Genomic DNA, 14857 nt, shown 5'->3' on the forward strand with positions numbered 1-14857 from the left:
GTTGACTTGACGACATTGACAACCCATTGCCGGGATACATGATAAATGACGGGGCCAACGATGTCGGGTTCGGTTGTTTGATGCATGCTTGAGCTGCTGAACTGTGGGGAGTGATATTGTACTGAGGGTTGCTGAATAACCTGGGCTGGGCGGTATAAGATGCCACCACTGTTCCGTCTGTAAAAGATGTGATGTGCAGTAATGCGTTGTGTTGTGTTGTGTTGCGTCTATGCGTTGTGCCTACCTTGTACGACCCCAGACTATCTATCTGCCGAATGGCCTGTCGCTGGTTGTCTGTCTGTGTGTCCGTGTCCGTTGATTGTCAGATTGGGTTGGCGTCTGCTGACCATGCTTGAAAATGACGATATCCAAGGAACGATCTCCTTTGTTTGACTCTGCTTTGTGGTCTAGCTTCTCTTTGTTGTTCCCAGATACCATCATCACCGCTGGGCACCGTGATGAGGATGGCTGTAAATGTATCTCTATCATTGCCTATCATTAGCAGAAATATAAGATAAAGTGAGATCTTCGTCTCGATATTCTTACAAGAAAGGTTACAAGACCGGTTACAGTGTGCCACTCAGCTGATGTACACCCTGCAATAGGGCCACGGGTATTTGAATTGAACAACAGAAGAGTATCTAGGAATTATATGATTTGATGATTCCCAGTCCTTCTACCCCGTCACCATAAATGTGAATATGAATGTGAAAAAATAAATCTGAACCTGAACCTGCACTTCGCACCAACTTCCAGGACAGGCCAAAGAACCGTTCTGTTCCAACATAAGAAATTCAACATAAGAGAAATAGGAGTGAGTACGACTGACTCAACTTGGGCGCGCGAGCCTCATCCGAATCCAGTAAGACCTTACAAGGGCACACAGGTATGTCACCCTACTTCATAGCCATGGCCATCCAGACCCCGATCCTCGAACTGCCTCCACACAGCTGATGTTTATCACCTGCACAAAGCATGTTGCACTCTGCTTCCGATGTCTGCTGCACAGCCTTGTTGTTGGTGGCAGCAGTAGTAGTAGTAGCAGCCGGCGATACATTGAGTTCGTTCCCACAATAACATTCGCGACTATACTCGACACCGGCATATCTGAATCCTCGGTCCGCACAGGTTGAGACGCAGAGGGACTGAGTCATGCCTTCTTGACCTCCACTGCCTTCGGCGATGGTAGTAGAATACCCCTTCAACGCTCGCTGTGCCGCCGAGGGATCGGTATAGCATCCTTGGTAAGTATAATCCCCAATGACCTTTTGAACAGACGGGCCAGATGGTGCAGATACGGCTGTGTTATTGTAGATGCTGAGACGGGAGCGGCCGCCACAGATCTCGCTACTAGACGCACCGCCGCATGGCATTGTGCATCCTGTGGCATTGAGCGGAGTATCTGCAGGCAGAGCAGGGGCGCAGTAGCATTCTCGACCGTATTCCAGACCTGCGAGGGGGAATGATTGAGAGGAACAGAATGCAATGCATGTCGAGATGGTCATTGAGGAGTTGGTCATGGATGACGAAGACAGGAGACGTCCACTGGGCAGTTCGGCTGCACATCCGATATATGTGGTGTTGGGGTAGTATTGACCTAGATATGAGTTTGGACTTGGACTTGGGGTTACACTCGAAGTTGAAATTGAAGCTGAAGTTGTTGCAGGTGAGGCAGTTGAAAGGGTACGGGAAATGGTGGTTAACGAAGGCTTGGTGGAAGATTGGGATGTGGAAATCGAAGAAGAAGTCGATCTCGAATTGGACCCTGTATTCTGTGTCGCCCCTGAAATTGTCATTGACGAGCCCGTGCTTGAAGAGGTCCGTGAGACGAAACTCGTGCTGAAGCCTGTGCTAGAGCCAGAGGTTGAGGAAGAAGTTCTCGAGTAGCTGCTGGTGGCGGTGCTGGCGGTGGTACTTGCTGATTGTGAAGAGGTCGATATGAGAGCTGGAGCCGCGCCGGAAGTTCTGGCCGTGCTTGCCGTTGAAACTGGGCCCGAAGGATTAGTCAAGCTCGTCCACCCGCTCACATTTGACGGTGAACCACCGGACGAAGTAGAGGGCCGCGCATCAGTCGAGCTCGAGGACGAGGGTGAAAGACTCGTTGAAGTCGCGTTCCTTGCCAAGCTTGATCCTGAGGACGAGGTGAATGCTGAAGTCCTAGCTGTGGTTGAGCTTGGTAACGATCTCGAAGTGACGCTCGGGGTGGAGCTTCGGCTAGTGGTTGAGGCCAAAGTTGAATTTGAAGCAAGACTTCGACTTGCAGACGACTCGGAGCTCGAGAACGAAGTTAGTGAACTTGCTGAGGTGGAGTTGCTTGCCAATCTTGACCCTGAAGACATGGTGGATGCCGAAGTCCTAAGTACGGTCAGGCTTGATAAAGATGTCGAGGTGACGCTTGAGGTGGGGCTTCTGCTCGTGCTTGACATCGAAGTCGAATTTGCAGCAAGGCTCCTGCTTGTAGATGAGCTCATAAACGCGGTTGAAGCAAAGGAGGCGGAGGTTGTGTTTCTGCTTGCTGTTGTTGTCGTGGGGACATTGAAAGAAGTAATAGACACAAGAGAACGTATTGGAACAGTGGAGGTAGATGTCACCTGGGTCGTGTTGACGGAAAGACTGCCTTTCAATGTGGTCAAAGTCGAAGAGCCCGGCCGGGCCGTGCTCGTTGTGGTTGAGCCGTTGATGACCCGTATCAAATTGTCTGAGGCCAAAGATGTAGTCGACACCAGCGAGGCTGTCGATGAAGATGTTCCATTTCGACTTGACACCAGGAATGAGCTTGATGACGTAGATGATGTAGATGATATACCGGCACGGCTGGAGGTCAACCAGGTGCTCGAGGAGGACAAGGCACTGCTCGACGTGCTTGAATTGCCCAAAGCTGAAGCTCGCAATGTGCTGAACGACGTGCTCGGGGTAGATGAAAGAGCTGTGGATGTCGCAATGCGAGTCGATGTGACAATGCTGTTGCTGGTCACGGACAGTATGTTACGCGACCCAGTCGTGGAGGTTGTATTCGCAAATGACCCTGCCGTCGATGTCTTTCCAGTCGAGGTGGAGCTCGACAGGGTGGACAAGCCGGCAGAGGTACTGCTCGGTACCAAGCTGGTCGAGCTTGAGCTGGAATTGGACGGGATCACGTACTGGTACAGAGACAACCCGTTCGGTCCACCGCACACAGTCGAGGAGTTCCCGGCACACGTCATGGAGCAGCGGCCATCCGTAGCAGTGGTCGACCCAGCAGATAGAGTATTCCCACAGTAGCATTCACGACCATATTCAACACCAAAGTACATAAAGCCAGTACAGTTTCCGGCGCAGTACTGCGCGGTCATATCGTTTGAGGCGACAGCATTTCCAGTGAGTGCACGACCATTGGTGGCTTCGGTGTGACAGTCAACGTATCGGAAATTGCCAATATTGGAAACAGTGCTCGGCCCGGACGGCGTGGGTGCTGGTGGGGGTGTAGTTGTCGTCCAGTTTGGATTCACGTATAGGGTCAACCCATTCGGTCCGCCACATACAAGGCTCGAATTGCCAGAGCATGGCATATTGCATCGGCCGTCAGTTGCTGGAGCACTGCCGGCACCAAGAGTATTTCCACAATAACATTCCCGACCGTACTCCACGCCGAAATAACGGTACTGAGTACAATTGCTCGCACAAGTTTGTGTGGTAATGCTGTTGTCGGCCAACGTATAGCCGCTGAGAGCTCGACCTGCGGTGGCTTCTGTATAACAAGAGACATAACTGAAATTGCCGATTGTTGATGGAATTGCCAGTCCTGTTGGGCCAGGCGGATTCTGATTCCCGGTTCCTGATGTGGCAGTCGAAGTAGGAAGGCTGCCGTTGCCGTACATGTACATGTTGAGACGACTTGGACCTCCACAAAACTCTGTTTGATTGTTGTTACATGTCATACTGCAATCCGAAGCTGCAGTACTGACGGCACCAGCGGACAGGGAGTTCCCACAAAAACATTGACCACCATACTCCACGCCGGAGTACAGGTACCCTTGACATGCTGCGAGACACCCCGTCACCGTATTGTTGGCATTTACTTGCACATTGAGCGCACGAGATTGAGATCCTTCGGTATAGCATCCAAGAGATCGGAACCCAAGAGCACCAGGGTTGACGTAGGGACCAGGAGAGTCTGTCGCGTTGCCGTTCCAGCGAGTTATGTCGCCAAACAGTGAAATGAAAGAGCCAGAGCCGGTGATACCGTTGCCTCCACAGATCTCGTTCTCGTTGCCAGAACATGCAAAGTTGCAATTGGCATCATCATTAACAGTCTTTGGGCGGTTATACCCACACCAACATTCTTCCCATGTCAGCAATGGTACAATAATGCTGGGAACTGACTTACCTTGGTTGTACTGTGTGCCGGCAAAGATGTACCCTGCAGCAGAACACTGGGCTATGCATTGCTCATTAGTATTAAGCGGACCACTGTAAATGGCTGCCTGTAGTTGTCGGCCTGGGTTGTTCTCAGTATAGCAGCCGGCGTATCGGTAAATGCCTTGCTGAGTCACTGGGTTTAGAGGCGGTCCTTGTTCAGATACAGCATTGCAGAGAAATTGTATGTGCTGCTTTCCAAACATCGGGTCATTGAGATTCATGGTCCATTGTGCGGTGCCGACGTATGGATCAACATTGATTTGACTCTTTGGCACTGAACAGAACAGAGTGGCAGTCAAATTCTGCCCAGCATATACCAACGTTCCTTCGGCGAGGTCGACCTGGTTACTGGCTCCAATAATGCTCCCAGGAATGCCGAATGGTGGTTTACTAACGGTCACAGATAAGGCTGCTGCGTTCGGTGATCCATTGTTGGTCAATCGCATCTTCAGATACCGACTTGTATTCTCGGTCACATTGCCAAAACTGAAGGCGGTCGTGTTGTCGTACCGAATCCATCCTCCCCCAGGAGTCTGGAATTCGACAACAGCTCTGGGTTCATCCGAGCCAGTGGCGAGAACATCAAAGACTTTTGTGCCCCCATTTGACACAACCTGTACGTAGACGCCATAGTTTCCGCTGGAGGGTGGATTGAAGTTGATTGGAACTGTTATGGCACTATTCGGTCCCACCGAAAGCGGCATGTTGTAGAATGTGAATGCAGACACTCCCGTGACTGTTTGCGTGCCATTGGGCGTAATCCAGGGTCCGGTCTCACCAACCACAGAATACAGTATTTTGGTGATGCTGAGAGGGGCATTTCCAACGTTGCTGATTATCACTGATTGATTGACTCCGCCAGCCTCCTGGCCGGTAATAACACCATTCCAACTGACCGTATTCGGTGTAATCATCAACAACGGCGCTTGACTCTGGCCAGTACCCTTCAGTTGTACAGGAGTATTGATGCTGAAACCGGCGGCTTGCTGCGTCGTGTTGAGGATGACAGATGATGACAAAGGTCCCACGATCTGCGGACTGAAAGTGGCTTGAAAGGAGAATTGCTGTCCCTGGGCCACGGTGATCGGGAAGTTTGGTAGACTGTTAATTGCGAAATTCGGGTTGCCGGAGAGTCCCGCTCCAGTTATTGTAACGGCAGTGTTGGCCAAACATTGGACCGTCATTGGGGCAGTTGTCGCATTGAGATTGACTGTGCCAAACTGAACGCCCGTACAATTCAGGGGCAGATTCACCGGGGCGCCATAAGCATAAATGTATCCCTGAGTGGTTCCTTGATAGACAATACCATCACCAAAAACTGGCCGAGTGAACTTTGTAGTTCCTGGAGTAACAAATGAGTTGATTTCCTGTAAGATGCCATTGTTGGGAATGGCATTATAGATTCTCAGGTTGGAGCCCTCCACGTCCGATGTCCATACCAAGCCAGTTCCAGGTTGATCATTCAACGACGTGACAGTGCCATGCCCAACGCCGAGGATATATGCGTTCTTTTCTGGCGAGTCTGCCACTTTGTTGAAATATGGAACACCATTGTTGCATGAGAATTTGAACACATGCGTCTTATACTGGATGACGTTAATGTAGATGTAACCTCCTTCGAGTGGATAGACACCGGCTCCCGCATAGACCGAGTTCTCGTTCTGATAGACCTGAATCACATTGTCCAGTTTGTTTGGGCCATTCTGGTAGCCCCCAAGGTTGTCGAGGTTGAGCCAGTAGGTCTTCCCACTCTTACCAGTGACAACGCCCATCCGCTTGATATCTCCACAAGAGAACTGACTTGGGAGTAACTCCAGAGGCGATGTCCCCAGATCTGCCAGTATCAGAAGGCTGAAATCAGAATGACAGAAGATTCCTCACCTTTGTCTGCGCCATCGAGCTGAGTTTTCTCCCAGGGCATGAAAAAGTCAACCACAGTCAACGAGCCATCTTCATTGATGGCCATATGCACGGCGGCTTCCTCGAGGGAGGTAGGTGGGTTTCTACCGTTGACTGGTATGCCATCGAGTTGAGAAGCATATCCGTTACCAGTGGCAAAGAACATGGAACCCTTTCCATCAGTGGCAAGCCCGCCGCCTGACATCCACACGCCAGCACCAGGGATGTCCGGGCCAACGCCAGCTTAAGTATGTTAGAGATGTAGGACGGCACAATGAGCAGGAGAAATCCGAGTTCACTTACCACCTTCTGTTGCAAATCTTTCCACGAGTTGACCAGTCCCTTTATCCCAACCGACGATCCAGCCAGTAAAGTTCCATTGGACGCTGAAGCGAAAGACAGTTAACCAGCGCTCAAGCGCTCGAGCGCTCAAAAAGCAACAAGAGAGGGTGTTTATGCAGCAAATGCGAGCAAAGTAATACGTACCAGTGGCTGGCGAATCCGGCGTAAATAAAATTGCCCGTATGAAGCAACGCTGGACGCTGATGGTGGATGCCACCATTGAAGGATCGCTCAGGATTGTTCCTGGCTACCATACCTTCCAGGTTGACAGGAAAATTTGGGCGCTCAGACAAATCTACAGTGCTGACAGCATGGATATAGTATCGACCATTCGGACGACCAGTGGGACCATTGAGATTTTGGTCGATGTAAGTTTTGGAAGTGAAGTACCATGTGTCCTGACCGCCGGGTTAGTGTCTGACACAATGTTGGTAATAAGGCGCTAGACATACCGTGTCAGGATCAATGACTCCAGTGGCAGTCACGCCCACCGTTGGATTGATATCAACACAGCCATTCAAGTCGCTGACCAGGAAAGGCCGATGTATGTTCCGAGAAGCCACAATGATTCCAGTCTTGGCAATGATCTTGTACAGGTTGTTCTGGGTAGTCGCAATGTAAAGATATTGTACACCATCGGAACCGGTATACACCAAGGGCTGAGAGAATATCTGTTCGGGCACGTTCTGTCCATTGATCGGATATGTACCAGGTAGCTTTGTTCTGAATAGTAGACCAAACTGAGCACTCCCAACCACCGCAGAATCCATATTGTGGTTGTTTTGATATCCGCTTCTGTCGTTGGAACCGCCCCAAGTAATGGTGTCTGTATTTGCAAGGGCATTGACCCATTGTATAGAGATTAGACTGAGATAAAGGAGGAAAGCAGCGAATGAGCGAACGGAAAAACGTAGTGAAAAGCGCATTTTGACAAGCGAGTGTGTAGATACCAAAAGAGTGTCCAAAACCAAAGGACTGAATGAAAGAATGAAGTAGATCGGGTAGAAGGCAGGCCAAGAACGAAGGCAACGACAGTAATATCATATTCTTATATAAGATCCCCATCGTCCTCACCAGCTCAATGTTGGCCGTGGTCATGAGTTGAGACAGGCTATCCCTGTCTCAAGCCTCGCGCACCCGGGGGAGAGAGCGATGGTATCAGTTGGCGTTCTTCATCTGGAGGCATACGCACACACTTTGAGACAGAAGGGAAGTACATTTCAGCCAGTCTGGACCGCCCAGCGGATACCTGAGTCTTTCCAGAAAGCAAGAGTGGTGGTGACCAATTACCCCGGTTGGCTTTGGGATATCATGAACGAGCCTGGTAGGCAAGGGGGGAAGATCTGTCATCGCCAATGCAGGGCAGACAGAGAAACGGGTGTACCTTGCACAGAGGTGAAACTGGTTGCCAAGTGTGCAGTTAGGATGAGCGAGCAACCTGACATGGGCACACTGTACATGGAGTGACACTATTTGGCGAGGTTAATAAGGGGATCCGGAACATTGTTCGAGTGGCGTTGGGGTCTGCCACGGATCCAGAATGACTGCAGTCAGGTTTTCAAGAAGGAAATTTTGCCTGCCAGTTGAAGTGGTTGCATGTTCGATTCAATCCAGGCCTTCCGTTGGTTGTCATTGTAATGCTTGACGTGTCCTGTGTGAATGGTTACACCCTCGCTCCAGAGGGCAGCGCTCTATCCGTCGCTATGCTGATCAGCCTCAGACACATCGTGTCAGTCATAACATCGATGCAAAAGACGAGATCTTGTTCCCTGGGCCTGCGTACAGCCATGAGGAGTGGAGGAGCGAAAGCAGTTGTGGAGGAAGATTGTAGGTGTGCAACAGAGACCAAGATCCCCAGTTCTACTCCTGCCGGACCTGCGCAAGCACGGCGGAGCATTGAGACGAACCATGACAAGGCTGGTTGCTGACAAAGCGGCGAGGCTGCCGGCCTCGGCGGAAAATAATTGTACCACGCATGCAATACAGTGTATACCTCGTGCCAAATCAGTCGGTCGACAGTCTGCGTCGGCGGCGAACACACGCAGACTTGATGTACCGTGTCTTTTGTCAATGCTGCATGGTCTCTGTCGCGTGAAGCATGTCTCCACAACATGTGCGGCCGGCGTCTTTGTCCCGGTCCTGCGGCGCAATCTCCTAACACTTGCCATCGAATCCTCCTGCGATGATACCTGCGTGGCTATCCTCTCAAAGTACGGTTGTGCTCAGAGGTTAGGCTCTGGAAAGACCACCTTACACTTCAATGAAAGAATTACGGCCAAAAATACTGGCAAGGGCGGTATTGTCCCAGTTGAGGCCTTGAAGAGCCACGATTTACACTTGGCCAAACTGCTGGAGAGGGCTCTGCCGTCACTGCCAGAGGCTTCTGGTCATTTACCCGACTTTCAGAAGCTTCATCTCCGGGATGGAAGCATCAGGCAGAAGCCAGACTTCATTTCCGCTACACGCGGCCCCGGGATGCCGGTCAATCTAGCGGTTGGCCTGAATACTGCAAAAGCACTTTCGGTAGCGTGGCAGATACCAATGGTGGGAGTCCATCATATGCAAGGACATGCACTGACGCCCAGGCTTGTCAGCGCACTACACAAAGACGAAAAGAGTGTGAGAGATGCAGTGAAACCCGATTTCCCGTTTCTGACCATGTTGGTTAGTGGCGGTCATACGATGCTTCTCTACTCGAAAGGGTTAGTGGAGCATGAAATTTTGGCCTCGACCACAGATACTGCCATCGGGGATGAACTGGACAAATGTGGCCGTCTTATACTGCCCAAGAAATTGCTGGATAGTACACCCGACACTTCCTATGGCAAATATCTTTCAGCATACGCATTCAAGACTGCGGATGACTATGCAGCTTGGGAAATTCCTCGCAGTCGTCAAGAAGAGGTGGAAAAGCCATTGAACAAATATGGATGGAACCTGGTCCCTCCCCTTTCCAAGACTCGTACGCTGGCCTACAGCTTTGCATCGATTGCGAGCCAGGTCAGAAGCGTGCTCCTAGCCCGTCAGAACCAAATGGACGAAGAGGAACGCGTGCTGCTTGCCCGGTCGGCCCTAGCGACCGCATTCGAGCACTTAGCCTCTCGCATGATTCTTGCCCTTGAGACTCTTCAAAATCAAGGTGTTGACATTTCTACACTGGTGGTGAGCGGAGGGGTTGCAGCCAACGACTTCCTCCGGTACTATCTGCGAAAGACGCTCGACCTACGAAACTTTGAGCACGTGGACCTTGTCTTTCCGCCTGTGGAACTTTGCACAGATAATGCGGCCATGATAGCGTGGGCTGGGATGGAGATGTTCAAAGCTGGTTATCACACAGACCTTGGATGCACCCCTGTCAGGAAATGGAGCATGGATAGTCGGAACCACGACGGAGGCATACTGGGTATCGGAGGATGGCTCAGAGCGGAAGATGCAAATCTGTCTGGCTAAGCATTTTATCAGAGCAACAAGCTCATGCCCGGAGACACTGAGTATTCCCCAGCTCAACTAGTCGAGCACGCGAACTTCGAAACGATTTCCGAAGGATTCAGGCGGCATGCATTGATTAGCAGCTAAAAGGACCGGCGAGTGTGGTTGGCCCAAAAAAGACGCTGGCAGCAGTGGCAGGGGCTTTTCAGGCGTGCCATGCAGTGTAGTCGTGACGCATACCTGCATTGGCCTGCCAATAAAAAGAGTAGGTTAATATTATTTGTTGAAGAAGGGTCAGCACTGCCAGTCGCTACACCCAGGATAGTATCATCTGATCCGTTTCATGCGTGCGGGAGTGGTAGGATGGAGAAATAGTGTCCTGTGTGATTATGATCACTCGTACCCTCTCCCTGTTCCAGCGGGCGCGATCCCTGAATCCAGGGTCGAACTCTGGGTTTGGGAACGGATGAACTCGGGCCCGGTCTCCGCAGCACGTGATCTGCGTACCTCTGTCCAACCCACCAATGACAGGTAGGACTGCAGTGCTAGTGCTGCCAGTGGGAGAAATCACCGCATGTTCCTGGCAGATGCGGAGCCAGCAACGATGGGGATAAGTTGCGTAAGGCTGACTGCGCCCACTGCATTGCGCCCAATTGTGGAATCGATCGTATGTCGTATTTTTATCACTGTAAGCATGGCCTTCGAAGCACTCTTCAAACACTCGAAGCAGTCATTGTTGCAAAAGACTGGACGTTCTCAATGTCGTTGTTCCTTGCTATGCCGCGACTCAATGTATATTACAATATCTGAAAGAGAACTCTGCGAGTGATACTAGCACATGGAGAGTCGCTCGACGGAGTCTGGAGGAATGATTCGGCCGACGAGGAGACGCTTGCGGCCGAAGGAGGAGGTGGGTCAAGGGCAGAGGACTCATCGATTGAACCACAGGCCCATCGCAGTGGTTGTATACGTTGCAAGAGTGTAGAGTGACAGTCGTTAGTCTCCCGGCTTTTTGCTTTTGCATGCTCCGAGCCGTCCGCGCCACACTGGAAGGACAGGGAAGAGGAGAGACGAAAGTGCAAAGTCCGAGACCCCGTGCTCAGGCGGCGCGCATCCCTGTCACCATCGTCTTGGCAAAGTAGGCATCACTCGTTACCACCGCAAGTGATCAAGCGGCCGTCATCACCACCACCGCGACAACTGCTCGACTCATCCTACTATCACCACCTTGTCTTTTTCCTTCTCCGTTTCCTCGTTCACGTTCTCTGGTGCGCGGTCCATCCGGTCGACCAGACCACGAGGAAAGAGAGAAAGCCAGATACTCGCCACGCTGGCCTCAGGCGTTGACTTTCCATCCGCAATTGCCTTGAACACCACCTACACCCATCTGTCTTCTATTCGGTTTCACCCTCACCTCAACCATTAAACAGCTATCCGCATATCTGTTCGCTCATTTGAACCCAGCGCATTGTCCGGCTCCTCCACTCAACCTCCGCCTGCTCTTGTTACTTGGCACCGCGACGGTTCCCTGGCACCGCCCTCAAGACCTTCGGCTCCTGCCTCCGTTCCCGCGGACATCCTATCCCCTGGGCTATGCTATAGCAGTACCAGATATTTCCTCACGGGGTACGCCAAACAAGCCTGTCAACCCCCCCGATCCATTAGCACGGAATACCTTCGACCGGCTAGCACACAAGTCCGCCCGAAAAGGAAAAAAGAACCACAACTGTGAGTAGAGTCGACTTCGCATTTATCAGTCTTATATCGTCGGCATATGTCGCTTGGAATAAGTGAGTCATAAGCCCCTGGGAGCAGCTCTATATCAGCCAATAGACCGCGTGCTGAACTTTCGAGCTAGCGCTTCGCGTGTCATCTGCATCCTCCCCCAGCTTGTTCGAGACTTGATATACCAACCATGTCCTCTTCTGCCATGCCACCTCCTCCTACTCCCTTTGCTCATCGCCGCACGCATCGACTCATCACCAGCCATCTTCCTCCATCACCACCGGCGTCGCCAGAGTCATCAAAATGCGTTCTTCATAAGATGTCCTTGTCCAAAGGGGCCACTTTCCACCAGTCATCATCGCCCGCCACGGCGGATGATCCGGTTTTAAGCATCCCTCACCTCACTCGACGCTCTCCAACATGCTCCACGGCCACCTTCACTAGTTGGCTGTCCGAGAAAGAGGACGTCGCTCAGTCCATTGCCGACTTCGAACAGACGTTCTCTGGCGCTCGTGGCAAGAGAGGTTCGAGTCGACGACGGTCTGCAAAAGCCTTGGAAGAACAGATCCTGCGTGTCTCCTCACCGTCCGACGAAGGACTTGGCTCGTCGATCATCACTTCAAGTGACAAAGGCTTGGCCAAGTCTTTTGAAAGGGCGTTGGATTTGTTGTCGAACAAGGACAGTGCACTAGGGGCATCCATCAGTGGTCCAGTGGAGAAGGTTGTGGGAAACACCTCTGAAGAAGACAGTCTGGTGAAAGACTTGATTCAAGGTTGGATTGCCCGCTGTGTGTTGATGTGTGACGATGTTAACCATCCCTCAACAGAAGCTGACCAGCCAGATTCAACGCAACAACGCCTCAGGCCACGAGCTAATCGCTCCTCATCCGCACTGCCATCGCTACTTAAACCCTCTGCTGTCACACGAAGCATTGCTCCTCCTTCTCCTCGAGTCTCTGCTCGTCATCCAGCTCTCAGTTCATCCGCCCGCAATCGGATCAAAGAGTCTATCATCTCTCCCATACTCCGTGACGAGCGATTCGAGGATTTCTATCCTCTCGTCACCGCCCTCGGGTCAACATTCAACAAGGCCGTCCGATGCCTGCGTGATCTTGAACAAAGCCTCATCTTCCAGCCTTTGGTAAGCACACTTATCTATCAGCGTTTACCACCTTCTGACGTCCTCCACAAGGCGCTTGACGTGTCGAGGCATTTGTATCGCGCCTTCGGCGAGTTCACTGTGCAACTCGTTGTCGATACCTACCAGCATCTCTCTGAGTCAGAACAACGACGAGTGACTGATCGCCCGTACGACAACGGCTATTTCCTCGATCTTGTTCAGCAAGTCAACCGGCTTGCCTCTCATATTGGTTCGTCAAGTCGCGCCCAGCAAGCTGGTGCTGCTGGAGAAGAAGACGACGAAATGGCCTTCTCCATCGATGACGAGGTTACCCTGGAGGGTGGTCTCGGTCAGACCGGCAATGAGGCTGAGCTTGTGCGTTGGAAGAATGGCAAAGGGTATTCCCTCCGTACTGGCTTACCTTATGAGCCCACGCCAGGAATCAAGCGACAGAACAGTGAAGCATTGGATGAAGATGTTGAGAGGTCTATGGCTCGCAGGAAAAAGGGCTACATCCCTGAGGTTGTGGAGCTGAAGTGCCATGATAAGACCTGCGATAAGACCTTCACGCGGAAGTGTGATCTGGCCAAACATGAGAAGACGCATTCCCGTCCGTTCAAATGTCCTGAACCGGACTGCAAGTATCACGAACTTGGTCTACCTACCGAAAAGGAGCGAGAACGCCACTACAATGACAAGCACTCCAAGAACCCACATTTCTACAAGTGTGAATTCTGCGAGTTTCGAACCAAGCGAGAGAGTAACTGCAAGCAACATCAAGAGAAGAAACACGGCTGGCACTACGAACGCGCGAAGGGCAAAGACAAGGTCGGCCCAGCCAGAATGACACCGGCCCATACACCCCAAACACCCAGCATGGATTACTCTCCCAGTCCTGCTGTGTCGATCAGGACTTGGGATGACACAAGCTCCCTTGCTGGAAGTCTTGTAGGCAGCAGTGCCTCTGCTTCCACGCCCTTTGAGCAGCCGGCCACCAACTCCTTTGATGCCTATCAGTCAACTCCAGTCACATACTCCAACCCAATCTTCCCAAGAGTGGCACAGCCAACCTCTGCCGATCATCTCGCTGAATTTGATTTCAACTCCACGTCGCTCAATCAGCCCTTCCAGCCGGCTCATGCCTACATCTCGCCCACAAACACGAATCCGATCACGCCTCACATGATGACAACACCGATCACCCCGGCTTACAGCAATATAACCGAGCCCTCACCATACGAAACATCAATGGATATTACCATGGACTGCAACGCCACAACATGGAATTCAGGCATGCCGACACCGGCTTCATTCCTTCAGCCCCATTCGCGCAATCCGTCCATTTCGGACTATTCTCCAATGATTGCCGGACCGTCCAGACACTCCTTTAGCGATCCTACACTCATGGGACAGGATGGGGATTTCCCTAGTGCCGACTTCTCCCTGTTTGGTGGCGAGAGCAGCGCTGCCTTTTCCAACCCGGCAGCTGCCAGTGCGACCCTGTTCCCTGGTGGTCCCGAGGCTTTTGCTAGCCTGGACAACGACCCCATGTTCGATGCTGCCTGGAATGACAGCGACTTTATCGACTATGACATGAACAACTAGACCGATCTAGATTGGCAACAACAAATCTACAGAGATTTCTCTCTGACTGGCTGCGGGTTTCCCTGCTTTGCCAACTGTACAAATTACCAGGTTGCTGGTGCTTTTGCTCTTCCATTTGATTTTCACTACTCCACCCGTCTGAAAACTGAAACATCAACCGAGAAAAAGACGGAGGTGTCGAGAACAAGCAGTGAAACGAGATATTGATTGCTGGGAGTTAATGACGACGTTATGAGATTTTATGCGGTGTGTTCTCTTCTCTGGAAGTCTCTTCTCCTTTTGACAGGAACGGAAGAATGCTCCAGGGAGGCGTGCGTGGCTGCACCAGGCGAACGAACA

The 14857-nt window shown here is 51.6% G+C and overlaps 3 protein-coding genes across 3 annotated transcripts; 2 read left to right on the plus strand and 1 right to left on the minus strand.

Annotated features, from left to right (window-relative positions):
- Positions 1-561: 561 nt before the first annotated feature.
- On the minus strand, positions 562-7565 carry HMPREF1120_07374 (uncharacterized protein; the record flags this gene model as incomplete). Its single annotated transcript, XM_009161597.1, has 6 exons — positions 562-4321; positions 4367-6232; positions 6280-6540; positions 6601-6683; positions 6784-7037; positions 7092-7565. The coding sequence occupies 6 exons, from the start codon at positions 7563-7565 to the stop codon at positions 897-899; spliced, it is 6363 nt and encodes a 2120-aa protein (XP_009159845.1). The 3' UTR covers positions 562-896.
- A 1144-nt stretch (positions 7566-8709) lies between these two features.
- On the plus strand, positions 8710-10089 carry HMPREF1120_07375 (uncharacterized protein; the record flags this gene model as incomplete). Its single annotated transcript, XM_009161598.1, has 1 exon — positions 8710-10089. The coding sequence occupies one exon, from the start codon at positions 8710-8712 to the stop codon at positions 10087-10089; it is 1380 nt and encodes a 459-aa protein (XP_009159846.1).
- Positions 10090-11786: 1697 nt separating this feature from the next.
- Positions 11787-14518, plus strand: HMPREF1120_07376 (uncharacterized protein; the record flags this gene model as incomplete). Its single annotated transcript, XM_009161599.1, has 3 exons — positions 11787-11858; positions 11927-12934; positions 12986-14518. Exons 2-3 carry the CDS (start codon positions 11984-11986, stop codon positions 14516-14518), a joined length of 2484 nt encoding a protein of 827 aa, XP_009159847.1. The 5' UTR covers positions 11787-11858; positions 11927-11983.
- Between the last annotated feature and the right edge of the window lie 339 nt (positions 14519-14857).

Source organism: Exophiala dermatitidis (assembly GCF_000230625.1).
Source record: "Exophiala dermatitidis NIH/UT8656 unplaced genomic scaffold supercont1.6, whole genome shotgun sequence".
NCBI classification, from domain to species: domain Eukaryota; kingdom Fungi; phylum Ascomycota; class Eurotiomycetes; order Chaetothyriales; family Herpotrichiellaceae; genus Exophiala; species Exophiala dermatitidis.